Below are 27654 nucleotides of genomic sequence, written 5' to 3'. Positions count from 1 at the left end.
AGCACATGGCATAGGGAACGCAAACTCCTTTCTGTAAGCGGACAACATCCAATATGTTGGAGAGTGATCACTTAAAATTTTTGTCCTCTAGTTTTATTGAGAAATAATTGACATACATTACTGTGTAAATTTATGGTATGCAGCTTGATGGTTTGATTTACGTGTACTGTGAAATCGTTACGATAGGTTCAGCTAATAGCCATGTTCTATAGAAACAGTAAAAAGAAAAGAAGGAAAAATTCTCCTTGTGATGAGAATTCTTAGGAGCTAGTCTTCTTAACTTTCCTAGGGCAGTGTTAGCCCCAGTCCTCTTGGTGTCCGTTACATCCCTAGTGCTTAGTGACCAGTTAAGATGCTTGCTGGGTGGTTGGTTTTAGCCAGTATAGAGGTATGCATGGTTTTACAAGAGTTCATAATTAAATTTTTGCCTCCAGTGTTCTTCAGCAGTAATGAGGCGCCCCCAGTCTTCATTTAATAGACACGTGTAGGCTGGTTTTGTGGAATACAGAAAGAAGCGCTTTAAAGTCATGAGTCATAAAACTGACCTTTGAACAGCAGCGAATAAAAAGCAAGCTATGTTTTATTTAAATTATTTGAGTGATGCTCTTTTTTTTTCTGTTCCTCAGTATTTTATATTCTTTCTTGCTGCAAATTTCTTTTCTGGAACAATCATGACCTAGAGGCACAGATTTTAGCTTCACACAGTGTTACTATATATATTAGCTGTATTTTGAAGGGGGTTTATTTAAGGAGGCAGTTTGAGGGTATTGTTCAATTTAGACTTTGATACTTTTTAAACAGTTGTACCAGTGTTACCCCACCTTGAACAGGTATAGTCCTTTAAAAAGGACTTTTTTGAATTTAAAGTTATTTAGGCTAGGAGTGGAATTATAATTGCTGAAAGGTAGTACGCTGTGAGGTCAGAAAAAGAAAAAAGACAACAGAAGCAGCAAACAAGGACTGAGTCACAGACTAATCTGCAGTAAAGATGATGCCCCATTCAGGAAGTCTCATGAGTCAGACTTGCCATGTTGTGTCACTAGCATTCGAGAACATCTGCTCCAATATCTTGGCTTTATTAAAGATGTATTTTTTATTTTTAAGTGATCTCTGTACCCAGTGTGGGGCTCAAACTTAACAACCCTGAGATCAAGAGTTGTATGCTCCACAGACTGAGCCAGCCAGGCACCCCTCCAGTGTCTTTGGTTTTAAAGAAGGAAATCTAGTTAAGATGGGTTTTAGCCTTGATACATCTCTCTCTTTTCCACCATCAGTATTTTTCTTTCAAAAATTAATCCAAGTTCCATATTGTTAATTTTTATTATGTCAGTGTCACAGGTAAACCCTCTGGAGCTATTTTATGTTTTTGATATTGGTGTTCAGGGCTAACTTCAGTACTGTAGGGGGGAGGGTCTTGTTACTTTCGGTTTTTCATTCCGCAGGTACTGCAGTTTGGGAGTATCCGGATTGCCCACTGACCTACAGTTAGCATTCCCTGTTGCTTGCTTTCATTGCTTGCTTACTGCCATTTCCTGTAGCAGCTTTGGTTACTCGGTGGCTAATGTCTGCTCTTAAGTTTTAAAATTTCTCCTATATCTTTTTTTTCTTCTCTGAAGCAGATATAATGGATTAGGAGAAAACGGGCACATGATCCTTTTTACATCTTTATTGCTTATTAATTGAATTTATATCAGATTTTATTTCTGCTTTCTGCAAATGCCCTTCTAACTCATCACTGCTTATCTTAATCCAGGTGCTTTTTACTAACATTTACCTCAAGGGGGCTAAAAACTTAGTTTCTCTCTTGTCCTCTCTTTGCAGCTTATATTTCATTATATGCCAAGAGAGAACCTTAGGTATAAATAGTTTTTTTTTTTTTTTAAACATTTATTTATTTTTGAGAGACAGAGACAGAGACAGAGTATGAGCAGGGGAGGGGCAGAGAGAGAGGGAGACACCAGAATTCGAAGCAGGCTCCAGGCTCCAAGCTGTCAGCACGGAGCCCGACGCGGGGCTCGAACTCACAAACCGCGATACCATGACCCGAACCGAAGTCGGACGCTTAACCAACTCAGCCACCCAGGTGTGCCCCTAAATAGTTTTGATGTAGAGATATTTACGTCTGTCAAGGAAAAATTAAACCACAGATCCAGAAGTAAAACAGGATCATAAAGAACCACCACTGTGTGTTTTACCCAATACCTTTGCAGGTGGATATCCTCTGCAGAATCTTCTAAAAGATGTCTGTGTATTCTTATGCTTTTGAATCTTAGGAACACTGAGATATCTCTGACAGTAGCTCTGTTTTCCTGTTTCTTCCCACTCACACTAGTGGGAGAATGTTGTGAATCTGTAAGTTGAGGATAACCTGAATAGTTCTGGCTAATTTGTTATTTGTCTGAAACCTTTTAATTTGTTGTCTGTCATATGGGCTATTTGTAACTATTTGTTTTTCACTGGAGAACAGAATTCCTGTCGCTGAACATACATCTTTGTTTTTGGTATTGAAGGATCGCCTTATTCCCTTCGTCCCTTGCTTGCTTTGTATTGTTTTTCATGCTCACATCAAACATATGAATATGTGAGGTGTGATTCTCCTCAGAGTTAACAGGTGATAGACTCTTTAAAGGAGACGAAAGTTTATCTTTTAGTAAAATTGAGATTCAGCTCTCAAGTTTGATTCCAACAAAGCTCCGTTGTCTTTTCATTGTGTCATAGTAAATCAGCTGAAGGATTCATACCCTTGAGTTTTATTTCAATAGGCAGCTTGGAGCCACTATATTTGTTGGAGTGGGAATACCCAAGTGAAAAATGACATGTCAAAAAGAAGCAAAAATGTTCCACAGAGTTTTTACTATCCTTCTAGCCCCCCTTACATATTCTCTGTATTTTAAGGAAGACTGTAGAGTTGGTCAAAAGTGCCACTGAGGGGATGGCAAAGAAAAGAGCAGGAGTTGGATGAAGAACCAGGGGAATGGTGGGTGGGAGCAGTAAAAAAAGAAAGAGGAAGGAGTTTGTAATAAGAGTCTTGTACAAGGTTCTCTCTCTCTCTCTCTCTTTTTAAGTTTATCTATAAAAAAAAGTTTTAAGTAATCTCTACAATCAATGTGGGGCTCAGACTCATGACCCTGAGATCAGGAGTCACATGCTCTACAGACTGAACCAGCCAGGCGCCCCTCCTATAAGTTTTTGTAATGGTTTTGAGCTTGCCGTGTAGAAAGTGGAGACCAAAAAGTGAACAGGAATAGAATGCAGTGTGTAAAAGTATGAAAAGTGCATCAGGATAAGGAAGGGAAAACTTCGTCTAATTGGGAGAAATTGAATGGTTTCCCTAGAGGCGACAGTTGAACTTGATCTTGAAGGATGGATGAGTAGGAGTATTCTAGATAGAAAAGAGATGAAAGGGAAGATTTAAAAAGAAATGAATGACTTAAAAGCAAAACAGGAACTATTCCAGCGATCATCCTTTGTCAGAACCTCTCAGCATAGGTCATTTGGGAGCTGCTGCTGGGGGTGGGGGTGGGGGTGGGGGTGTGCTGAAGAAGTATGGCAGCATGTTTTTTAGAGTGAAGCTGAAATCAGGTTTATGCCGCTCAGGTTAGATCTGAGAGATTCAGTGCATTAAATTGTAGGGTCAGTGTTACCTTTAAAATAACTAAAGAATTATCCAGGTAGTTAGTACGCTGTCAGGAGAGAGTAATTTGATTTAGATGGAATTGGCGTGCTTAACTCCCTCTGCGCAGTGTATATTGGTGAACTTCAACTCCTTTGCTTCTGTGGAGGTTGAGAAGTCTCTTGGCAACAAGCTTCCAGTTGCAACTAACACCTGCTTTGGCTAATTGGTATGCCCAGCTCTGGTAGCAGAGCCTCTGGAGAGTTTGTGTTTGAATTCAACTTCATCAGGTTTAAACTGGAACATAAATGTGAAGGGGCTTTGGGCTCAGCCTGTGGATTGAGAATGAAAAGGCAGGACGTACAAAGGGAGAAGAGAGAGTGAAACCTGTGGATAAAATAGCTGTCGACTTACACTTGGATGCTTTTCAGCTTAATTTGTATATTAAAAAATAGGATGTTTTACTCTATGGTTCTCTGCCAGCCCCCTTTCAAGTTAGCTGGCAGGGTGAACTAAAGACAGGAGAAGAATGACCAGAACCCGAGAGCATACCCTTTCTGTCATATGTCCTCACCAAGGTAGTTTACTGTGGACACTGTTTATATGCCTTTTCTTTTTAAAAAAACAACTGTAGGCTGGTAGGTTTCCTATCAGCTCTGTTCCCATGACACTATGCAGCGCCTTCATTTTAATACTTACCAACCTGTGTTGTTACAATCATTTATGCTTTCCTCTTGTGCTAGCCTGAGAGTTGCCGCAACGTATGCTGTCATTCGTCTCTATTTCCTGGACCTGAAGTGGTTCTGGGCATGTAAGTGTTTGAGCTGAAATGGAATTAGATTGAAAAATGGATTGCATTAGGTAGTTTTTTCTTGATCCCGCTAAATAAACATAACAGGTTATCAGCAACAAAACAAAAGGACATTGCCAGTTAAGTTTAATTGAAACTTTCCCTCTCTTTTCTCTCCTTGTCTCCTTTCAGCTCTTGTCCTCTTTGCCAGGGTTGAATTAAAATATAAAAGTAGGAGATACTCACTGGAAGAAGCATCCAGTTGATGAGGAAGCTTTCATAGTGGTTCCATGTTTATGACACTCCCACCCCCTCCCCCATGGTCTCTTAAACACACACAGGTTCTCTTTCCTTCAGTCCTTTCCTCTGTGGTGCTGGTTCTTTTGGAGCCACACCATAGATTGAAATAAAACCTTTAACTTGATATTTTAGAAAATACAATTTTGTAGGATTAAAGCTTTAACTAGTGGTGACTATGTACTAAATTGTCTCAAGTAAGAGTGTCAATTTGGAGCTTTTAGTTTTGGGTAGTGATTTATATATATATTTATATGTTTAGAATGTCTCATAATTTTTCCCAAGAGCAATTTTTTCCCCCTAATTGGATTGAGCAGTCTCTGCTTTTACATACAGCTTCAAGTGGTTTTCAGTAAATCATTCCAAATCTATAGTTGTTGTTGGAAAAATTTCCTCAAGTTACTGTGATTCTCAGGAGACACCCAGAAACACTCCCTAATTACCAAGTGTATTTAATCATACCTTGTATAAGTCAGCCAAACAGGCCTGATGAATAAACTGAATTACTGGTGGGATAGTCAAAAGTTTTTGGCCCCAGCATTTAACCTTAGAAAACCCAAGAATAAAAATACTTGACAGGCTATTTTAGGGTATAGTTCATGCTTTTCTGATCTCAAGTTTTCTTCTTGCTGTTTAAGCCGAGACAGTTGATTTCAAGTGGAAGTAAGGGTTATGGTTAATATTAGACTACCCCCCAGAGGGCCATTTATCTGGTGGCTTGTAGACCAGTGGTTAGTTTTGGGGACTTGAGAGGAGTAACAGCGTTAGTACCTGTTGAGTTGGAGTGGCTCCTTGCCTCTGCCCCTGATCCAGCATACCCACAAACCCTGAGTATACAACGTCTCAGTGTTCTTACTGATGAGCTAAGAAGTTTTCTGGGTAATCGGTTGGAGATGGTGTGATTCAAAAAAAAAAGTTTATTTCAGTGAGGGATAAAATGCCCAAGGAACATATGATACAGATTTGTTGGTCTGAGTCCTAGTTATGCCATCCAGTATCTGTGTGTGATCTTTGGAAAGTTATTTAGTTGTGTACTTATCTATAAAATGGGAATAATAATACATATCTTCGAGAGTCATTGTGAGAGATTATGCAGAATATGCGATATGCTCAGCACTGTACTGCCACAGAAGTTATCCCCTTCCCTTTCCCTTATTAACTTTAGGAAAACTGAAATATTTTCGTTGGTTTCTGTGCCATTTGAGATTTACTGGGTAACATATCATCCCATTTTGGCGTGGCTTTTCTTAGACCCTCCTCCCCCGCACCCCCCCCCCCCCCCCAACTTGTGGCTTACCTAATGGGCGTTAGCACTGTTGATTGGTATCTTTTCCTTTTGGACAGGGATACTTCCTGTATCCTTGTCCATCTGGCTGGTTGTACACAATCAAGATTTTTCTCTCGTCTTAACTGTCAAATAACCAAAAGGAAAGCTAGTTGATGCTGCTCAGTCATACACCCAACATTATCATGACTTTTGAGTGACAAGTAAAATTCTTTTTTTTTTTTTTTTTTAAATTTAAAAAAATATTGTAAAAATGGCTTAAGGATCCAGATGGCTGTGTTCACATTGAAATACTGAATACGTTTTGGGCCTTTGAATTCTGATTCAATGAAAAGTTCTCCACTGTAGTCCTTTTAGATACTGTGGTGTCAGGGGCTTAGAAAAGCTTCTGTGATTGGATTGCATTCTGCCTGGAAGTGTGGTTGAGGTGGACCTCCAGCTTAATAATCAGTCGGAGGACATCTCTTCATTAGCAGCTTCAAAGTATATCTGTGCAAGTCATTATTGGATTTATGAGGGGATTTCAGGAGTTACTTGGGCAGGTATATATTGTGTCTTAATTTTCTACTCAGCTGTGTAGATGATCTTTAATTGTAGGGAGTCAGAATTTAGAAGGGGCTCAGTATTCATAGACTGTTCTTATCAAAGATACTTTGGGGCTCTTGTGCTGTATTATTTCCCCTTTGAATGTTGATTTTACCAACTCTGCATATCCTCTAACCTAGATGGGTAATAATTTAAGATGTAAAAATGTAAGCTATACAGTTACTGATTTATGTTTCTTAACTTTTAGTTTTTTGGGGGGAAAAATTATTCATGGGCCTAGTATGTAATGTCTTCTCTCCTCCCACCTTGGTTCTTGACTACTGACTGAAAATGATCTAAATTTAGGATGTGTACACTAAACATTGACCTCTCGTAGCTTAGAAAGGGTAATTTACCAAAATAGATAATATATCCCCTCAGACAGATAGTTTTGAGTCCGTCTTTGCCAGTGAGAAGCGGGCAGCAGACTTGTCAAGTAAAACAATGCTATTGACAATTTTTATGTTTGTAATGAAGATTAATACCAAATAAAACTATACGTAAAGTATTTGTCATAGTCATTTGTGCTCAGGAATAATTGTATTAGCTGTTGTATATGCTGAAAAGTATTATTTTTTAAGCAGAAATAGTTATAATTTTTCATATTGAGCATTTTCTTGGTCATAATGAAATTTAGGAGATATATTTGCTGATATACTTTTTTGTTATTTTAACATATCATTCACTCTTGGAAATCATGTGGTCTTTTTTTTTTTTAATGTATTGTGCAATAAAAATCTCCCCCCCTTTTTTTCAATATATTAAGTTTATTGTCAAATTGGTTTCCAATCCCCCCCCCCCCCCCTTTTAAAGTTTTTATTTATTTTGAGAAAGCACGAGCATGCACAAACGGTGGAGGGACAGAGAGAGAGGGAGGGAGGGAGGGAGAGTATCCCCAGCAGGTTCTGTGCTGTCAGTGTGGAGCCCACTGTGGGGCTCAAACTCATAAACTGTGAGATCGTGACCTGAGCCAAGATCAAGAGTCCAATGCTTAACTGACAGAGCCACCCAGACACTTCAAAGCCTTTTTTTTTTTTTTTAAGTTTATTTATTTATTTTGAGAGACAGAACGAGTGCACGGCCCATGCATGCATGGGGTGGGGTGGGGGGAGAGAATCCCAAGCAGGCTCCACACTGTCAGCCTAGAGCCCAGCTCGGGGCTCAGACTCACAAACTGGGAGATCATGACCTGGGCCCAAATCAAGAGTCAGTCGCTTAACTGACTGAGCTACCCAGACGCCCCTAGGTATCATGCAGTAGAAATTGGCAAATCTTTTCTTTAAAAAAAAAAAAAAAAGAGAGAGAGAGAGAAATATTTTATATCTTAAATAACGAAACCTTCATGGTTTTTACATTAGAATTTAGCGTTAGTACATTGCTGGATAATTGCCTTTGTTATTTAGAGGTCAGTGGATTCTGTGAAAGAGTAAATTTGGTGACACATAGACTAGACAGTCATGCACATTATAGCTTGTTATGCCACATGAAGAGAAAGAGCCACGTCTGTATACATGGACACATGTAGATATATTTATGTTTCTCCCAGTGCACATAAAAATTGGCTTAATGTGAATGACTTGGGTGCATTTCCTGTTTAGACTGAATATAATTATTATTGATTTCTTCCATACTAAGAGATTGTCATGGTTTTGATTCTCTATTGATACAATCTATGCCTTTAAAACTCATTTTGGTGACATCCTATATCAAGTGTAGAAGTGAAAATTTTATAAAGTTTTAACTTTGGGGCACCTGGTTGATTCATTCGGTTAAGCAACTGACTCTTGATTTGGCTCAGGTCATGGTCTCAAGGTTTGTGGGCTCCACGCTGATAGCATGGAGCTTGCTTGGGATACTCTGTCTCTCCCTCTTTCTGCCCCTCCCCTGCTCTCCCTTTCCACCACATCCACCCCCCCCCCCCCCGCATGCACACTCCTTCTCTCAAAATAAATAAATAAACTTTTAAAAAGTTTTAACTTTTATATAGATTAGAATGAAGGGAATTCTAAAGTATGACTTGTTGAGTGTTCTGTTCATGCAATATTAACTCACCACCTATTACATGCTAGGCACCTTACACTCTACTGGAGATTCAGCTTAACAGCAAAGAAGGGTGAAATAATACTGAAAATATAGAATAAATTATGTCTTTCAAATGAAAAAATACTATTTATTCACTAAATAGTTTGCCATTGAATTTTGGGTATTCAGTTTATGTTTAACATCAAAGTAAGGAAATAATATCCAGAATGTGGAATAGATTTTATGTATATTATATAATGCATATGTATATATAACATACATATATTTATACAAGTATTTTTTTTTTTTCAACGTTTTTAATTTATTTTTGGGACAGAGAGAGAGCGAGCATGAACGGGGGAGGGGCAGAGAGAGAGGGAGGCACAGAATCGGAAACAGGCTCCAGGCTCCGAGCCATCAGCCCAGAGCCTGACGCGGGGCTCGAACTCACGGACTGCGAGATCGTGACCTGGCTGAAGTCGGACGCTTTACCGACTGCGCCACCCAGGCGCCCCTATACAAGTATTTTAATTTTTTAAATTTTATTTGAGAGCAAGCGAGTGAGCTGAGGAGAGAGGGGGCTGAGGGACACAGAGATGGAGAGAAAGAAATCTTAAGCAGGCTCCACATTCATCATAGATCCTAACCCAGGGCTCGATCGCAGCCCTAGGATCATGACCTGAGCCAAAATCAAGAGTCATATGCTCAACTGACTGAGCCACCCTGGTGCCCTGGAAATAGATTTTATATATACATATTTTTTTCCTATTTTATTTATTTTAAATTTATTTTTAATTTACATCCAAGTTAGCATATAGTGCAACAATGATTTCAGGAGTAGATTCTTTAATGCCCATTTAGCCCAATCCCCCTCCCACAATCCCTGTTTGTTCTCTGTATTTGAGTCTTTTATGTTTTGTCCCCCTCCATTTTTATATTATTTTTGCTTCCCTTCCTTTATGATCATCTGTTTTGTATCTTAAATTCCTCATACGAGTGAAGTCATACGGTATTTGTCTTTCTCTGATTAATTTTGCTTAGCATAATACCCTCTAGTTCCTTCCATGTAGTTGCATATGGCAAGATTTCATTCTTTTTGATTGCCGAGTAATACTCCATTGTATATACAGACCACATCTTTATCTGTTCATCCATCGATGGACATTTGGGCTCTTTCCTTACTTTGGCTATTGTTAGAGTATATTTTTAACATAAATATTATTACTCAGGCGCCTGGGTTGCTCAGTTGGATGAGCATCTGACTTTGGCTCAGGTCATGATCTCATGGTTCATGGGTTCGAGCCCCGCGTTGGTCTCTGTGCTGTCAGCTTAGAGCCTGGAACCTGCTTCTGATTCTGTGTCTGCCTCTCCCCCACTTGTGTGCGCTCGCTCTCTCTCTCTCTCTCTCTCAAAAGTAAACAAACATTAAGAAAATGTTATTATTCACTGAATAGTTGGCCACTCAATTTAAAAGTAACTTTGTGAGTGAAACAAATACAAAATTAGTGTATTGAGACATAGCTAAAACTATTTTTCTGTACTTAAGGACTGTTTTATGAAAATTGGAAATAAAAACTGAACATGCTTTAAAAATATTTTTACTTGGGAATAATTTTAAACTAAAATCAAAGTTGCAGGAAAAAGAATAGAATTTAAAGAATTTAAAAGTTTCTCTTCTACCAGGTTTTATCCAGTGCCAGTATTTTGCTACCCTCCTTTCTCCCTCTCTTTTGCTTCTCCTGTTCCTTTTCTCACTCACCTAAAATGGCCTTTACCATTGGAGGGCCATTTACATACATAATGACCCATTTGCTGTAAATATTAAGAATAAGGATAGCTTCTAGGGCGTCTGGGTGGCTCAATCAGTTAAGCGGTCGACTTTGACTCAGGTCACGATCTCACCGCTGGTGGGTTCAAGCTCCGCATGGAGCTCTCTGCTGACAGCTCAGAGCCTGGAGCCTGCTTCACATTCTGTGCCTTTCCCTCTCTAACGCCCACCACCATCCCCCGCATTCTGTGTGTGTGTGTGTGTGTGTGTGTGTCTCTCTCAGAATTAAATAAACGTTATATATAAAAAAAAAAGAATAAGGATAGCTTCTTAAATATGTACAGAACTCAACTTCAGTAAATTTAACATTGATAAAATAATCCTGTCCTCCATATTTTAAATTTGTCAGTCGATCCCATAATGTGCGTTATAGCGTCTCCCCTCTATAGGACAGAATCCAGCATGGGATCATATATCATATTTGTCATTTCTCTTTAGTTTTCTTTAATCTGGAATATTTATAGACTCGTATTACATTGTCATTTTTGAAGAATACATTTTTTCTGGCATTGTGAGATCTGGGTATGCTTTAAAACCATAATATTAAGCCACTATTAATTAAAGATATTTTAAGTTCTGGGGCACCTGGGTGGCTCAGTTGATAAAGCGTCCGACTTCGGGTCAGGTCATGATCTTGCAGTTCGTGAATTCGAGCCCCATGTCAGGCTCGGTGCTGACAGCTCAGAGCCTGGAGGCTGCTTCGGATTCTGTGTCTCCCCCTCTCTCTGTCCCTCCCCTGCTCACGCTCTGTTTCTCTGTCTTTCCCCAAAATAAGTAAACATTAAAAAATTGTTAAAAAAAAAAAGGCATTTTAAGTACTTTACTCTCCTTTACTTTAGCTTAATGTTGTGAGGAGAAAAAGACTCTTGGAAACCTCTCTCTGCCTTTCAGCTTTGATTTTACATTTTACTACCAAACTTCTAGGTAGAATGAATTTTATTGGTATTTAATTCATACCTACAGTATCTGTACAGGTGATGTCATAATCTAGAACTCTTGGTTAGTGATTATGTGGTTTTGATTTTTTAAAAGCTATGCTTTTTAAGTTTCATTAGCATCCTGTATGAAATTTTGCATTTTTGTCTCCTCTCTCTCTGTAGTATTGTGCCACCTAGTGGAAACTTATGTCCTTCAGTATATGTCTAAAAATCTAGATGGAATGCAAGATGCATTTTAACATACTGAGAAAAAGTTTGGAAAATTCGAACTTCTTGATTGACTTGGAATTCTTTAGAACAAGGATTGTCTTCCTAAATAAGAATTTAGGACAAATAAAATTCTTTGTACGCGAAGGTTTAGTAGAGGTCTTAAAATTATGAGCTGCTGACTGTTAAAACACTGTTACTGTTTCAACAAGAAACACACTGCATGGGGTGGGGTGCCTGGGTGGCTCAGTCGGGTAAGTGTCTGACTTCACCTCAGGTCATGATCTTGCGGTTCATGGCTTCGAGCCCCACATCAGGCTCTGTGCTGACAGCTCAGAGACTGAAACCTGCTTCAGATTCTGTGCCCCGCCCCCCCCGCCTTGCGCAGGCGCGTTCTCTCTCTCTCAAAAATAAACATTAAAAAAAAAAAAAGAAAATAAAGAAACACCCTTCGTTATTTTCATCATTGAAACCTTAACCAAAACATTATATTTCCATCAGTCGTTACTAAAATGATTGTTGCTATTTAGATACCATGAAATCCCCCCCCCCCCCCCCCCCCACTTTTCATTGTGCATCTACTCTCCAGGCCTTATGTAGTGGGGCTTACAGATTATTTACATGCTCTAAGATTAGTTTTGAAGTCATAGAAGAAAAACACAGTGGGTAATAAACATTAATGAAATCGTTTAAAGGAAAGCAATGTGCTACTTTGAAAATAGCCTGAAAAAAAACTGTAGACATGTATCATTTGAAGACTCCTTACCAAGTGACAGGATAATCTCTAATTTGTCCTTAGTTGGGTATAAATAAAACTCAGGATTTTTTTCTTATTTTCCATTTTGTTTTTATTTGAGAGAGAATGAATGAATGAATGAATAAATGAATGAATGAATGAATCTTGAGCAGGCTCCACGCTCAGAGCAGAGCACAAAATGGATGGGGCTCCATCCCACGACCCTGGGATCATGACCTGAGCCAAAATCAGGAGTCTGATTCTCAACCGAGTGAGCCACCCAGGCACCCCTAGGATTTTTTTTTTTTTGAGATTTTATTTTTAAGTAATCTTCACACCTAAGGTGGAGCTTGAACTTGGGACCCCAAGATCAAGAGTTGCATGCTCTACCGACTGAGCCAGCCAGGAACCCCAGGATTTTATCACTTGGAAAAAGTTGATGGTCTCTTTTTCTTGTTATTAAATATGAAGAAGATGCCTTCCTCATCCTTTGAAGTATTCAGAGTATTCAACATACACATTTTTAGTGGGACTTGAGAAACATTTTAGTCTTGGGGTTTGACATTCTGCAGAATTAAACTAGAATATGAACTTCTGACGTTGTCTTCAGGGTACTCATTTATAATTAAGAATATTAAGACTTACCTAACCATTTAGGGAAAGTAGTTCTGAATTATAAGATTCAACCATTCAAGCATACAACATGGGTATTTTACAATGTTTTCATCTTATCATCATTCTTTCTTAGTTGCTGATGTATAGTCACAATGAGCGGATTAGGAGAAAACTCCTTGGATCCACTGGCCCCTGATTCACGAAAACGCAAATTGCCATGTGATACTCCAGGACAGGGGTAGGTCGTTTATTTCCTGATCCTTCACCAAGGTCTCCTCCCGCTACCATTATTTTTTTGACTTAAAACGAACATTTTAGCTTTCTGTTGTTCAAATTCTCAGGTAGATTTTTGTCTTCGCTTAAATAATATGATTTTGCTTTGAATTAAGTAGAATGGCACAGTGATCAGATAGACATCCTTGTGATATAATAGAAATCTTATTGGTGATTCAGATAAAAGTGAGTTAGTCCAATAACTAACACTTTTGAGGTAGTGTGAAGCATTTCTTAGTGAAAGAGGTAGGTAGGACTCAGGAATAGAGCATCAAGATTGTTACAAATCAGATGACTCTTTAAATTCCTGTAAGAAGATGCTGTAAGTTGGTATTTTGGCCTTTGTGAGGTTTCATCGTCCTTTTCCTGAATAAAGTTTGCAGTTTAAAAAATAGAAATCTAATATTTCATGCAATGTTACGCTAGCCTTTTTAGTATTTGCCAAGGTCACTATGACTTGAGTTTTAATGTGATTCTTACAAAGTAAAAAATGGCTTATAAGCCTTATGTAAAACCTTGTCATTAATACGTAGCTAACACTCTTTTTGTTATTATTTGTTGTTTTACTGTCTCTTTGATGTAAAGGCTGTCTATCCTTATTTTCTGCATGGTCAGAGGCTAAGTGTCCCCAAGGCCACCAGGCTAACCAAAAGGTGGACTTGAATTTAGGTTTGCCTGAATTTCTGCTGTATTGTACTTCTTCTCCAAGATGAGTTTTTGATGGTTTCTATTGGCTAAATTTTATTTGCTTATGTATGAAGGTGCTGGTGATTCTGCTCCCGGCGTCTTTTTGTGATAGGTACATTCATGGCCTTCTCTCCCCTCCCCCAATCTTCTCTCTCAGTCTTACCTGCAGTGGTGAAAAGTGGAGACGGGAGCAGGAGAGTAAATATATTGAAGAACTGGCTGAACTTATATCTGCTAATCTTAGTGATATTGACAATTTCAATGTCAAGCCAGATAAATGTGCAATTTTAAAGGAAACAGTAAGACAGATCCGTCAAATAAAAGAGCAAGGTAATACAAAGTAAGAAAAACACTCAAATCTTTTCAGAAGGAACTTGTTAACTATGTTTACATTTGCCTTTTTGCTACCTTGTTGCTCACGTGTGGACTAGTGGGACCTGTCCTGTGTGGGATTGGACAAATGAGTTGGCCAACTTAGTACTCCTTGAGAAATAGTTAATAGAGCATTAGAAAGAGGCCAGTGTTCTCACCCTGTCCCATGTTAGTTGCCTTTCAGGAAGCCATGGGATAGTACATGTAGTAGTGAAAGAAAATTAAGGGTATCTTCTGCCCTCCTGGGTAACTCAAGTTTTAAGATTTAAAAATTGCAGAATTGGTTTCTTATCAGGAAATGTTGTATATGTGCATATGTATGCGTGTGCGTGCGTGTGTGTGTGTTCGTGTTCTGGGGACTGTTTGGAGGTGAATTTGATCTGTAACTGCTATTTGTGATGTTTGTAGTATTGTCTTCTGTCTTTTCAGGAAAAGCCATTTCCAATGATGATGATGTTCAGAAAGCTGATGTATCTTCTACGGGGCAGGGAGTAATTGATAAAGATTCCTTAGGGCCACTTTTACTTCAGGCAAGTATATTATACTTGTGAGGAATTTTTAAGACTTAAGAATATGCTTTTTGTGACGTGCTTAAACATTGTTTTGTAAGTAGTTGTCCTCAATAGGTATGATTTGCCGCCTATAGCTTGTTTCTCTCGCTGTAAAGCAGGAGACAGGAACAGAGAGGAGGCTCTTCATAAAGTGCAACTGTTAACTTGTTTTTGTTTCAACTAGTTCACTTCAAGTACTTCTCAGTTGCTCGGTTCAGTTCTTCTTTGTAAATTCTCACTAGGGAGTGGGGTGGCTCCTGTAGCTTGATTTCGTATCAAATGGAAAACCATGAAGTGCTAAGGATATTTCATTTTTAAAAACTCTTTTCAAGATGTAATTCTTCAAACATTAGATTAGACATTCATTCAGATTTTATGTTGGCTGTATCTATGTTTTTTTCCTCAAATTCTTTTTTTTTTTTTTAATATTTTTTTTTTCAACGTTTATTTATTTTTGGGACAGAGAGAGACAGAGCATGAACGGGGGAGGGGCAGAGAGAGAGGGAGACACAGAATTGGAAACAGGCTCCAGGCTCTGAGCCATCAGCCCAGAGCCTGACGTGGGGCTCGAACTCACGGACCGCGAGATCGTGACCTGGCTGAAGTCGGATGCTTAACCGACTGCGCCACCCAGGCGCCCCTTCCTCAAATTCTTTTTATTTTTAATTCTTTAAATACAATCCTATAGTAATTGTGCTGTGTGAATAGAAATGGCTAAGTGGCGGCTAATAGTTGTTTGCAGTGGTTGTTAAATCACTAGTAGTTGTAAAAACTTCTGTTTAGTGCCAAGACTGCCATGACAAAATATCACAGATTAGGTGGCTTAAACAACAGGAATTTATTTTTTAAAGTTCTGGAGGCTGGAAGTCCAAGGTCAAGGTATTGGCATGCTTGGTTTCTCTTGAACCCTCTCTGCTTAGCTTGTGGATGGTTGCCTTTTCCTTGTGTAATTCACATGACCTTTTCTCTGTGTCTGTGCACCCCTCGTATCTGTCTTCTTCCATAGGAACATCAGTCCTATTGGATTGGAGCCCTAGTCTTATGACCTCATTTAACCTTAACCCCATAACCAGGGCCCTGTGTCCGAATATCCGCATATAGCCACATTGAGAGTTAGGGCTTCAACATGTGAATTTGGGTGGGGGAGACAGTTCAGTCCATAAATGCCCATATTAACCTATCCCACTTTAGGCATTGGATGGTTTCCTGTTTGTGGTGAATCGTGATGGAAACATTGTATTTGTGTCAGAAAATGTCACACAATACCTGCAATATAAGCAAGAAGACCTGGTTAACACAAGTGTCTACAGTATCTTGCATGAAGAAGACAGAAAGGATTTCCTTAAAAACTTACCAAAATCTACAGGTAGTCTTTTAATGTGTATTTCCTTTCTTAATTTTGTAAACACTAAAAAAAAAGGTTTATTTTTGAAGGAAGGGGCAAGTTGGGGAGGGGCAGAGAGAGAAGGAGACAGAGGATCCGAAGCAGAGCACAGAGCCCCATGTGGGGCTCGAACTCATGAACTGTGAGATCATGACCTTGAGCCGAAGTTGGACGCTTAACTGACTGAGTCACCTAGGCACCCCTGAATTGCCAGCTTTTTAAAAAACTTTTTTCAATTTGTTTTCCAAAGTCAATGGAGTTGCCTGGACAAATGAGACCCAGAGACAAAAAAGCCATACTTTTAATTGCCGTATGCTGATGAAAACACCACATGATATTCTGGAAGACATCAACACTAATCCTGAAATGCGCCAGAGATATGAAACAATGCAGTGCTTTGCCCTGTCTCAGCCTCGAGCTATGATGGAGGAAGGGGAAGGTAAGATTGACCACATGTTTGAAATGTTTTTCAGACAGCAGCCAAATTTGTAGTTCTATGATTTCCATTGTTGTATTCATTGACTGAATTCCATGTCCTTACTTGTCTATTTAAGAGATCTGTCCAAAAGTTAAATGTAATCCTTACCTGGTTGAATTTGTATTGTAGATTTGCAATCCTGTATGATCTGTGTAGCACGTCGCATTACTACAGGCGAAAGAGCGTTTCCCTCAAACCCCGAGAGCTTTATTACTAGACATGATCTTTCAGGTAAAAACTTTGTGTATGTGTGTATATACATTTTATTCATTTGAGAGTTATTATGAAAGTTAACTATTTTTGCAGCCTGCACGCTCATGTAAAAGTACCTATACCCACTGTAGTGAATGCTTTGCATAGATTATTTCTTACGTTTCTTTTTTTTTTTTTTTTTTGAAATTTATTTATTTTGAGAGAGAAAGAGAGCACGCAGGCGCGGGCGAAGGGCAGAGAGAGGGAGAGACAGAATCCCAAATAGGCTCTCCACGGTCAGCGCAGAGCCCAAGTGGGGCACAAACTCAAACCGTGAGCCGAGACCAGGAGTCAGATGCTCAACCGAATGAGCCACCCAGCACCCCCATTTCTTATGTTTCTTATGCAACTCTTAAGATTCAGTAAAACCCTTGGCATTTGAGTTGGGTATATTTGACAGTTAAGCTCCCTCAAATAAACAAATAAAAAATAAATGTAGAGACACCTAGCTTTCTCTCCCGATAGCATTTGAAATCAGTTTATTTCTTTTCTCTAACTTCAAACCCATTTTTCATAAACAAGTTTTCAAAAATACGATAATTTAAGAATTACTGGGAGTAATTTTTGATATCAACATGAGCTTCAGACTTGGTCTGCCCTTTTTTGACTATGGGAATAAAGACTTAAAGCCAGTGTAAGTGATCAAGCACATAATGAAATTAAATGTAGTTGCATTATTATCTGTATTCACCTTCAGGATTGCTCATGCGATCATCTAACCCTAAATGGTGATGTCAAGGCTTGTCTTGTAGGTGCCATCCCAGAGATGAGGAAGCAGGTCGGGCGGCAGAGATTGAGTTCCTTGTCCAACATTAGATCTTGGGTGGTAAAGAATTTGCAGTTGGGTCTGCCTGATGTCAAAGCCTGTACTGTTTGCTTTGTGTGCACCTTGTGGACCTGCAATAAGTAATTTGATAAAATGGAATAGGTTTAAATATACATGGGGTGCCTGGGTGGTGGCCCAGTCAGTTCAGCATCCAACTTTGGCTCAAGTCACGATCTCATGGTTCGTGAGTTCGAGCCCCACATCAGGTTCTGCCAGTGGAGCCTACTTGGGATTCTCCCTCTTTCCGTGTCTCTCCCCCTCTCCCCCTCTCCCCCTCTCCCTCTCTCCCCCTCTCCCTCTCTCCCTCTCTCCCTCTCTCCCTCTCTCCCTCTCTCCCTCTCTCCCTCTCTCCCTCTCTCCCTGTCTCCCTCTCTCCCCCTCCCCCTCCTCCTCCCCCTCTCCCTCTCTCCACCCCCCTTTCTACCCCTGCCCTGTGCATATACTCTCTCTATCCCTCTCAAAAATAAACTTGAAAAAAAATTAAATATACGTAACATACCTATAGCTATTACATGTGCATATATATGTATATGTTATGTACACATACATACATACATAACAGTATTCTACTCTTAAAAAAAAAGCTATTTTTGTAGTTTTCAGTCATTTTATGCCAGGCTCAGTTACCTTGTCTTGAAGCTGCTTGAGATTAATTTCCACAGATGAAAAAAATAGTAAAAAAAAGTTTTTTGTATACTTAATTGACAGTCTGTTTACACTGATAAATATTATCTTACATAGGAAAAATTTTTTCTTCATTAACTTACTTTGAGATAATCAAACCTGGTGACAGAAATTTTTATGTGAATTTTTACCTTCTAGAGTGGTTCTTACTCTGTACTGATTATGTTTTGGCAGGCTAAATTTCCTCCCTGAATAACAATATTTCACATTTTATAGCTGAAAATACTAAATAGAACATCTTTAATCAAGCAATTTAGTGAATAGAACCTTTAAAATTATCTCATTAATGTCTCCTCTTATTATAAAAGGTAGAAGTTACCAAGCAGGCAAAGTGAAATCCTTTTGTCTGGTTCACATCTGAGAGCCATCTCACCATAGCCGGCATTTTCTAGTTGCTGTCTCTCCTTTCATAGGAGGTTTCTTGCCCTCCACAGAATACTTATTTTGGACTCTGGAGAGATTTTATTCTCTGTCCCAGATGTGAACTTTTTCTGAGCATCTATTTTGTGTTTGTCATCTGGGTGTCAGAGCTGAGCTCAGAGGAGGGGTTGAGGACAGGCCATCTTTATTCTGGGCACAGCACGCAAACGTTTACTCTTCCCTGCAGTGCATTTGTCACTTCTCCCTAGGTGGGACCCCCCCCCCCCCCCCCCCGTTATTAATATTTTTTTTAATATGTCATGAAGGGTCTGGATTTTACACAGATTCTTAACTGGGGACTCTGTCCATGAGCTCATCCACCGTTAGTACCTTTCTCATCCCCAGCAGCTTTTTCAGAACCATCTTATGCCGTGTGTTTTCCCAATCCAAACCTGATTTTCTTCAGCATTTTTACTTTTCCGACAAACGCATCATGGACAGGGTAAATAGATTGGAAAGCCTTTTCTGTATCTTTCCCAGTCTGTCGGAGATCAGGTCATTAACCACTCCTTTTAAGTCATTTGCCCCTCTTGGGTCAGGATTTCCATCACCTTCCCAATTTGGTGGGCCTGTTAGTGCCAAGCATAAGAGGTTGTCTGGGTCTGAGTATTGCGTTTTCAGTAAGGCATATGTGGAACAGGCAAAAACAACCATTGATTTCTTGATATCAACATGAGCTTTCAGTCATGGTCTGGCACTTTTTGCCGTGGAGCGTATTGTGTCTTGGACATCCATGTCCCGAATGTTGATCTCACGGTTTTTGCCCAGGGCATCCTCAGTAATTATTTTGAACTTCTAAAATGTGACTTCAACCTTCTGGGGACCAGTAAGGCTCACTTCAGAAGCACAGTTCTTGAGGCCATCAGAGACCATTGTGGTCCGTCGACAGAGTTCTTGTGACTGATGTTTGCTGAACATTCCTTTCACTGAACGTAGCGGGTGCTTTCTCCTCATATTGCTCTTTCTTCGACAACGGATCGACTGTTTTCTTCTTGGCTCCTTTTGCCACATTTTGTTAGGTGTTTATTATTGCCAATGTTTATTCTTGTCCTAATACTGCTCAGAAAGTGTTGAGAGGCCTAGCCATTTTTTTAAGGGCCATCTTCATAAAACCTTTAATTCTGTAGTGTTTTTGAGTTGTATAAATTTTGTCTCTCTAGTGTATTTGATGTTAAACAAAAGTTGTCAGGAACTTCCAGACTGGTAGAAATGAGTATTTGGTTAGCCTTCCTGGTTTAGATTTTAAGTGTCCAAAGATGCAGTCACCTCTCAGATGAAAAGAATTGTCCCTGCTAGCTGTGTAGGTAGGTATTTTCATAGCTGCAGGGACAGACTAGCTTCAGAAGAACAGTTTTGCTGGTAGGTGGTGTGTTTTTCCTTTAAGTGAAAATGAACCTGAGGTTATCTGGCCGTGTTCTATTCTGTACATTCAGAAAGTGAAAGGAGTTCTGTGATCCTCTGTACAGGAGGACATTTAAGGTAAGAATGTCCTGTAGGACTGTGTCCTTAAAAATAAAAGCCCTGGATCTAGCAGAGTAAACAGAGCAAAGATTTGGGGTCTGTATTTGAATCTTCAGAGCTAAGCCATTCGGTCAGTGGTCAGCGTACAACCAGTAAATACTTGAGGGTTGCATTTAACTCTTTGTTTTCTGTTAATAGGAAAAGTTGTCAATATAGATACAAATTCACTGAGATCTTCCATGAGGCCTGGCTTTGAAGATATTATCCGAAGGTGTATCCAGAGATTTTTTAGTCTTAATGATGGTCAGTCGTGGTCCCAGAAACGTCACTATCAAGAAGGTAAAGAATTCTGAGGTTGATTCTTGGTCCTGTTTGTTTTTGTGTTTGTATATCACATAAAGTACGTACACGGCTGTAGTTGCTGTTGTGTGCATGTGGGGCAGGAATTCTTGTAGCCTGCTTGTAATTTTGGTGCAGGTCCAGTGTTTTCCCTGGATTTTGAAAATGTGGCACTTGAAGTAGATTTCCTTTCTCTCCTCTCTTACATGTGTCTGTTTTGCCAACTGTAGTCGCTAGTAATGGTGTATTTTCCCCAACAGCTTATATCCATGGCCATGCAGAAACCCCGGTGTATAGATTCTCATTGGCCGACGGAACCATAGTGACTGCACAGACCAAAAGCAAACTCTTCCGAAACCCTGTCACAAATGATCGGCATGGCTTTGTCTCGACCCACTTTCTTCAGAGGTAATGATAGATTCCTGCATCTCCTCACATTAAATGCAGCGGTGTTCTCAGGGTGCCTTATTATTAATGCGAAAAGCAAGATTTAATAGAAAAAGCAGAGCCTTTGGATTTGCTGAAGTGAGTTTAGATTCCTGGGTTATGACATATTTTTTAAGGTTATATTTTTATGTGAAAGTGAGGATTTGCTCATTAGTTACTTCCTGGGAAAGCTGGGGAATGGGAAGGCCTAATGGATAAAAGAACTATCTAATGTGACTACCGCTGTTCCCTTTCATTTCTGATGATGTGTTACATTGCTTCCAGGGATTGCATTTAAAATTTGAAAGTAGACTCTAAGCAAAACTGAGAGTTACTCTTGTTGCTAGTGGTAAATGAGCAACACGTGGAAAAGCAGGATATTTACCCATTAACGATCTTGCATAATTTGCAGGTACCTCCAGGTTAGCCCCTAGATGTGTGGCGACTCTAGTAAAGTCCCGCCGAGATTCCAGTTAGTGTAACTGTTGGTCCTCAGTGCTGTGGTGGTGGTCACTCCTAGATTTTGTGGCATATTAAAAAGTATTTCACTGGCTCGTCATAACTGATCAGTATTTAGGTTGGAATTGGTACTAAGTGTTGGAATGGTGCCTAGGAAGTGAAGTTCGTGGCACTTCATCATTTAAAAAAAAAATCTTGAGTGTTTTAATGCATGCTTGTAACGTTTAAAAAAAAATTTTTTTTTAATGTTTATTTCTGAGACAGAGAGAGACCGAGCATGAGTGGGGGAGGGGCAGAGAGAGAGGGAGACACAGAATCCGAAGCAGGCTCCAGGCTCGGAGCTGTTGCACAGAGCCCAATGCGGGGCTCGAACCCACCAACTGCGAGATCATGACCTGAGCCGAAGTCAGATGCTTAACCAACTGAGCCACCCAGGCGCCCCAATATGGGTCCCTCTTGACCTGCCTTTCCCTTTCCTACTTTATTTTTTTTATTTTTTTTTTCAACGTTTTTTTTATTTTTGGGACACAGAGAGACAGAGCATGAACGGGGGAGGGGCAGAGAGAGAGGGAGACACAGAATCGGAAACAGGCTCCAGGCTCCGAGCTGTCAGCACAGAGCCCGACGCGGGGCTCGAACTCACCGACCACGAGATCGTGACCTGAGCTGCAGTTGGACATTTAACCAACTGAGCCACCCAGGCTCCCCGCATGCTTGTAATATTTTAGTGAAGGTTTGTCTTCTTTCTTTGCAGGGAACAGAATGGGTATAGACCAAACGCGAATCCTGTCGGACAAGGCGTTAGACCTCCAGCAGCTGGATGCAACAGTTCGGTAGGCGGCATGAGCATGTCGCCAAACCAAGGCTTACAGATGCTAAGCGGCAGGCCCTATGGCTTGGCCGACCCCAGCTCCACAGGGCAGATGAGTGGGCCTAGGTATGGGGCTTCCAGCACCATAGCTTCAATGAACGCTGGGCCAGGCATGCAGTCCCCATCTTCCTATCAGAATAGCACCTATGGTCTCAACATGAGTAGCCCCCCACACGGGAGCCCTGGCCTTGGCTCCAACCAGCAGAACATCATGATTTCTCCTCGTAATCGTGGGAGTCCAAAGATGGCCTCACACCAGTTTTCTCCTGTTGCAGGTATTTGTGTTGGCATTTCCGTTTCTTTATTTTTTACTCTTCAGTAATCCTTCTCTTTTTATTCTGCTGCAATTCTTGTAAAGTCAGTTCATTTTATAATAGAGTTAAGTGGCATTTTGTTACAGCATCTGATAGTCTTAATTCTTGCCTTAATTTTTCTCCACATCCAGGTGTGCACTCGCCCATGGGATCTTCTGGAAATACTGGGAGCCACAGCTTTTCTAGTAGCTCTCTGAGTGCTCTTCAAGCCATCAGTGAGGGTGTGGGGACTTCTCTTTTATCCACTCTGTCTTCACCAGGCCCCAAACTGGATAACTCTCCCAATATGAATATAAGCCAGCCAAGTAAAGTGAACAGTCAGGATTCCAAGAGTCCCCTGGGCTTGTATTGTGATCAGAATCCAGTGGAGAGTTCAATGTGTCAGTCAAATAGCAGGGATCACCTCAGTGACAAAGAAAGTAAGGAGAGCAGTATCGAAGGGGCAGAGAATCAGAGGGGTCCTCTGGAAAGCAAAGGTCATAAAAAATTACTGCAGTTACTTACCTGTTCTTCTGATGATCGGGGTCATTCCTCTTTGACCAACTCCCCCCTGGATTCAGGTTGTAAAGACTCTTCCATTAGTGTCACCAGCCCCTCTGGCGTCTCTTCTTCGACCTCTGGAGGAGTGTCCTCCACATCCAATATGCACGGGTCACTGCTGCAGGAGAAACACCGGATCCTGCACAAGTTGCTGCAGAATGGGAATTCACCCGCAGAAGTAGCCAAGATTACCGCAGAAGCCACGGGGAAAGACACCGGGAGTGCAGCGTCTGGTGTGGAAGGAGGCGTCAAGCAGGAGCAACTGAGTCCCAAGAAGAAGGAGAATAATGCACTTCTTAGATACCTGCTGGACAGGGATGATCCCAGTGATCCGCTCTCTAAAGAACTGCAGCCCAAAGTGGAAGGAATGGACAATAAGGGGAGTCAGTGCAGCAGCTCCGCCGTTCCTAGCTCGAGTCAAGAGAAAGACTCTAAAATTAAGACAGAAGCAAGCGAAGAGGTAATCTGTTCTATTTTCCAGCTTAGTCATTGTGGTTAATCCTTGCATTTCTGTGTTAGAAAGACAGTATGTGACGTGCAAAACCTTATCTTTTAGTTTAGGTTTATGTGATGGAAGTTATTCTTGAGCTGTCGGTTCTTTGTCATTCTTTTGGGCATCGTGAAGTGTAATGTGACGCAATTTGGAAATAACCAGATGTGGGTGTTTTAAAATGTGACTATAACTTGAACCAGTTAGTAGAGAATTTGAAAATTTTCATGGAGGTTTTGTTGTTGGAATGAGAAGGTTGGGTCATGTAATGGTATAGTAGAAAGAAATGGGGGGGAAAACTTAATGCGTTAAGTAACAGAATTTTGATTTTTACCTAAAATCATGTTTCCCTCTGTACAGGATCTCATTCCATATAAGCGTTTGTCAAACTCTGACTCCTCTGGGAGGTGTTAATATGCACCTGAGAAAATTAAAGTCTTGGGGAAGTCTTGCTGTTAGGATGTCTATTTAATTTTTGTTTAACCTAGTGCTCCAAATTTATGGACCAAGAGCTCTTTTTATTTTTATTTTATTAAAAAATTTTTTTAATGTTTATTTATATTTGAGAGAGAGAGACAGAGTGTGAACAGGGGAGGGATAGAGAGAGAAGGAGACAGAATGTGAAGCAGGCTTCAGGCTGTGAACTGTCAGCACAGAGCCCGACGCGGGGCTTGAACCCATAAACCTCGAGATCATGACCTGAGCTGAAGTCAGATGCTTAACTGACGGAGCCACCCAGGGCCCCCCCCCCCCCCCCCCACCGCCAGACCTTTTTAAAGCATGCCTGTGAATCTTTTGTTGAATGTCAGCTTGTTGCCTTTGTTACTAATCATACTGGTTTTGGAAGGTATGTATAGAGGCAGGCCTCTCTGTCAGCTGATGATCCTGAGTAACACTAGCTCGAAAATACCTACGGTTTGAGAATTAAAGTTCTAGTGCAGATTTAAAAATGCCCCTGTTGAAAGCACTTCCAAACCCAGAGATTTATTTCAGTAGTTAAAACTATTCTTCATTTCAAGGAAGAAGAGTTAGGGTGGGGGTCTTAGTAAGCTAGCCTTTAAGTTGGGCGTTACCATTTCCGGTAACTTGTATTTTACTTGTTCCCGTTTCATTTGTGTTCTTCTGATGAATGTGTATGCATATATATCTAGTCATGCACACAGGTTAATTAAAAAAAACTTTTTTCCCCCCAGGGATCTGGAGATTTGGATAATCTAGATGCTATACTTGGTGATCTGACTAGTTCTGACTTCTACAATAATTCCGTATCCACAAATGGCAGTAATCTTGGAACCAAGCAGCAGATGTTTCAGGGAACTAATTCTCTGGGTAAGGAAGAACTAGGTTTTATTCTTGCTGCCTTTTTAACGTCTCTTCACACTTGTATGTATAGTTAACCCTTGAACAACACAGGTTTGAACAGCACATGTTTATTTACACACGTGTATTTTTTAAAAATAAATACAGTACAGTACTATAAACATTTTCTCATGGTTTTCTTAATGTTTTCTCCATTTTATTATGAGAGTGCAGTATATAATACATATGACATACAAAATATGTGTTAATTGACTTATCAAAGTCCTTTGGTCAAAGTAGATAATTAGTAGTAAGTTTTTGGGGAATCAGAAGTTGTATGGATTTTTTACTGTGTTGGGGGCTTGGTGCCCCTAAGCCCTGTGTTGTTCAAGAGTCAGCTGTGCTCTTACACTAAGATTGGAATCTAAGCATTTTTTTTAAGAGAAAGAGGGCAAGCATGTGTGTGTGCGAGCAGTGAGGAGGGGCGGAGAGAGAATCTTCAGCAGCTTTATGCTCAGTGTGATGCAGGGCTCAATGTCATGACTCTGAGGTCGTGGCCCGAGTTGATGTCAAGACACTCAACCAACTGAGCCACCCAGGAGCCCCTAATTAGCATTTGTAAACTTCAAAATGCATACTCTACCGCTCAGTTTTGAATACTAATTCATAGTGCATATGTTTTAAAAAGCTTTCTGGACGTCTTTCTATTTTTTAAAATTTCCAATCGCTTCTCGGCCTTTTGGCTAAGATCAAGTGTATTTTTTAAAATTTCCTGTTTCTAATTAATATACCAGTAATCCTGGAACTTTTAGGAAAATGTTCATCATTGGTTGCTCCAGATGAGTACCAGGTACCTGAGCATCTATTTTTGTGAGGCAGAGACTTAAATTAAAAAGCAACTAAAACTGTAGATAGAAGCCTGTCCTGTGACATTTATGGAACCTGGTTATCTAGCTGGGAGACTTCTTTAGTGTTTGCTGATTCTCCCTCAGCCTCTCTTCCACAGCTATGTGGTTTCCTCATTCATCAGTTTAACGAGGGTATATTATAGGTATCGATCAAAAAAGAATAATTCACAGTTATCAGGAATGGTGATTATTCATTTTCGATGGCACTGTTTCCTAAACTAAAATGGATAGATCAATCAAATGGATTGGAAACAGTAAAAAGTTAGGAAATTTTGTATTTCATTCCTTGTTTGACTAGAGGGCAACTTACCTGGTTATATTTAATTATAAAATTTTAAACAGAATCCACTTAAGAAGTTCCCTTAAGGGAAGAACCTCTGGCAGTTTGAATGTTGTAGCAGTTGTAATATTAAGCGAAGCAGAACACAAATGACCGTATCAGGCTGCAGAATGATGCCCTAGTACAGCAGCCAGTGCTGGGATTCTTGTTTTCTACTGGATTTGGAATACGGCGTTTTTGTCGTTGTCGTCGTCGTCTTTCTTCTTCTTCTTCTTCTTCTTCTTCTTCTTCTTCTTCTTCTTCTTCGTGTGTGTGTGTGTGTGTGTGTGTGTGTGTGTGTGTGTTTAGTGTTTATTTTAGTAAGAGACAGTCTTGTGTGGGTGGTGTTGGTATTGATGTGTTGTCCTTGATTACTTATGTACTGAATGGTCAGAGGACATTTTGTATTGTGTATCTGTGTTTCAGCAGGTTTGAGGAGCCCACAGTCTGTGCAGTCCATTCGTCCTCCATATAACCGAGCGGTGTCTCTAGATAGCCCTGTTTCTGTTGGCTCGAGTCCTCCAGTAAAGAATATCAGTGCTTTCCCCATGTTACCAAAGCAGCCCATGTTGGGTGGGAATCCAAGAATGATGGATAGTCAGGAAAATTATGGCTCAACTATGGGTATGTTATTTCTAATAAGTATTTATGATTAAACTTTTCTTTTGGGAAAAGCAAATTTAGAATACTTAAAGCCATTTAAATAATTGGGATTAAGTAATAGGTTTATGAGTAACAGTAGCACAGTAGTTCTTTCATAAGTCTCCTTAATTTATTCTGTGGCCTGGTTATTTAAGCTCTTTAAAAAATATTTATTTATTTTGAGAGAAAGCGAGAGAGAGAGGGATTATGAGAATGTGTGCATGCGAGACACGAGCGAGTGGGGGAGGGGCAGAGAGAGGGAGAGAGAGGATCCCAAGCAGGCTCTCTGCTGAGAGCACAGATCCTGACGTGGGGCTTGATCCCATGAACTATGAGATCATGACCCGAGCTGAAATTCGCCTAATGCTTAACCAAACGAGCCACCCGGGCACCCCTGGCTATTTAAACTCTTAAGGAAGCTTTCGGTCTGAGACCTTTTCTAACTTGTAATGAATACATGGCAACAGTTGCCTATCAAAATATGTATGTATGTATGTATGTATGTATGTATGTATTTATTTATTTAAAGTTTAATTTTAATTTTATTTTTTTTAACGTTTATTAATTTTTGAGACAGAGAGAGAGAGAGCATGAACGGGGGAGGGGCAGAGAGAGACAGGGAGACACAGAATCGGAAGCAGGCTCCAGGCTCTGAGCTATCAGCCCAGAGTCCGACCGTGAGATCGTGACCCGAGCTGAAGTCGGACGCTTAACCGACTGAGCCACCCAGGCGCCCCTCAAAA

General features: G+C 40.2%; 1 protein-coding gene across 13 annotated transcripts in view; it reads left to right on the top strand.

Moving 5' to 3' along the window:
• NCOA3 (nuclear receptor coactivator 3) overlaps positions 1 to 27654 on the top strand; it is a 139836-nt gene that overhangs the window by 94670 nt on the left and 17512 nt on the right. For 8 of the 13 annotated variants that reach the window (XM_047851740.1, XM_047851747.1, XM_047851745.1 and 5 more), the window contains 12 exons: positions 13050 to 13154; positions 14034 to 14206; positions 14678 to 14778; positions 15991 to 16165; positions 16434 to 16622; positions 16791 to 16892; positions 20503 to 20643; positions 20904 to 21051; positions 22283 to 22674; positions 22845 to 23713; positions 24937 to 25072; positions 26696 to 26893. In XM_047851740.1, the coding sequence (XP_047707696.1) occupies positions 13069 to 13154; positions 14034 to 14206; positions 14678 to 14778; positions 15991 to 16165; positions 16434 to 16622; positions 16791 to 16892; positions 20503 to 20643; positions 20904 to 21051; positions 22283 to 22674; positions 22845 to 23713; positions 24937 to 25072; positions 26696 to 26893 (2710 nt within the window). In that variant the 5' untranslated portion in view covers positions 13050 to 13068. The remainder of the gene's footprint in view (positions 1 to 13049; positions 13155 to 14033; positions 14207 to 14677; positions 14779 to 15990; positions 16166 to 16433; positions 16623 to 16790; positions 16893 to 20502; positions 20644 to 20903; positions 21052 to 22282; positions 22675 to 22844; positions 23714 to 24936; positions 25073 to 26695; positions 26894 to 27654) is intronic. The other 5 variants (XM_047851748.1, XM_047851746.1, XM_047851744.1 and 2 more) reach the window with 2 other exon arrangements.

The sequence above is a fragment of the Prionailurus viverrinus genome, chromosome A3 (assembly GCF_022837055.1).
Source record: "Prionailurus viverrinus isolate Anna chromosome A3, UM_Priviv_1.0, whole genome shotgun sequence".
NCBI classification, from domain to species: domain Eukaryota; kingdom Metazoa; phylum Chordata; class Mammalia; order Carnivora; family Felidae; genus Prionailurus; species Prionailurus viverrinus.
This window is presented reverse-complemented; position numbering and strand designations above follow the sequence as displayed.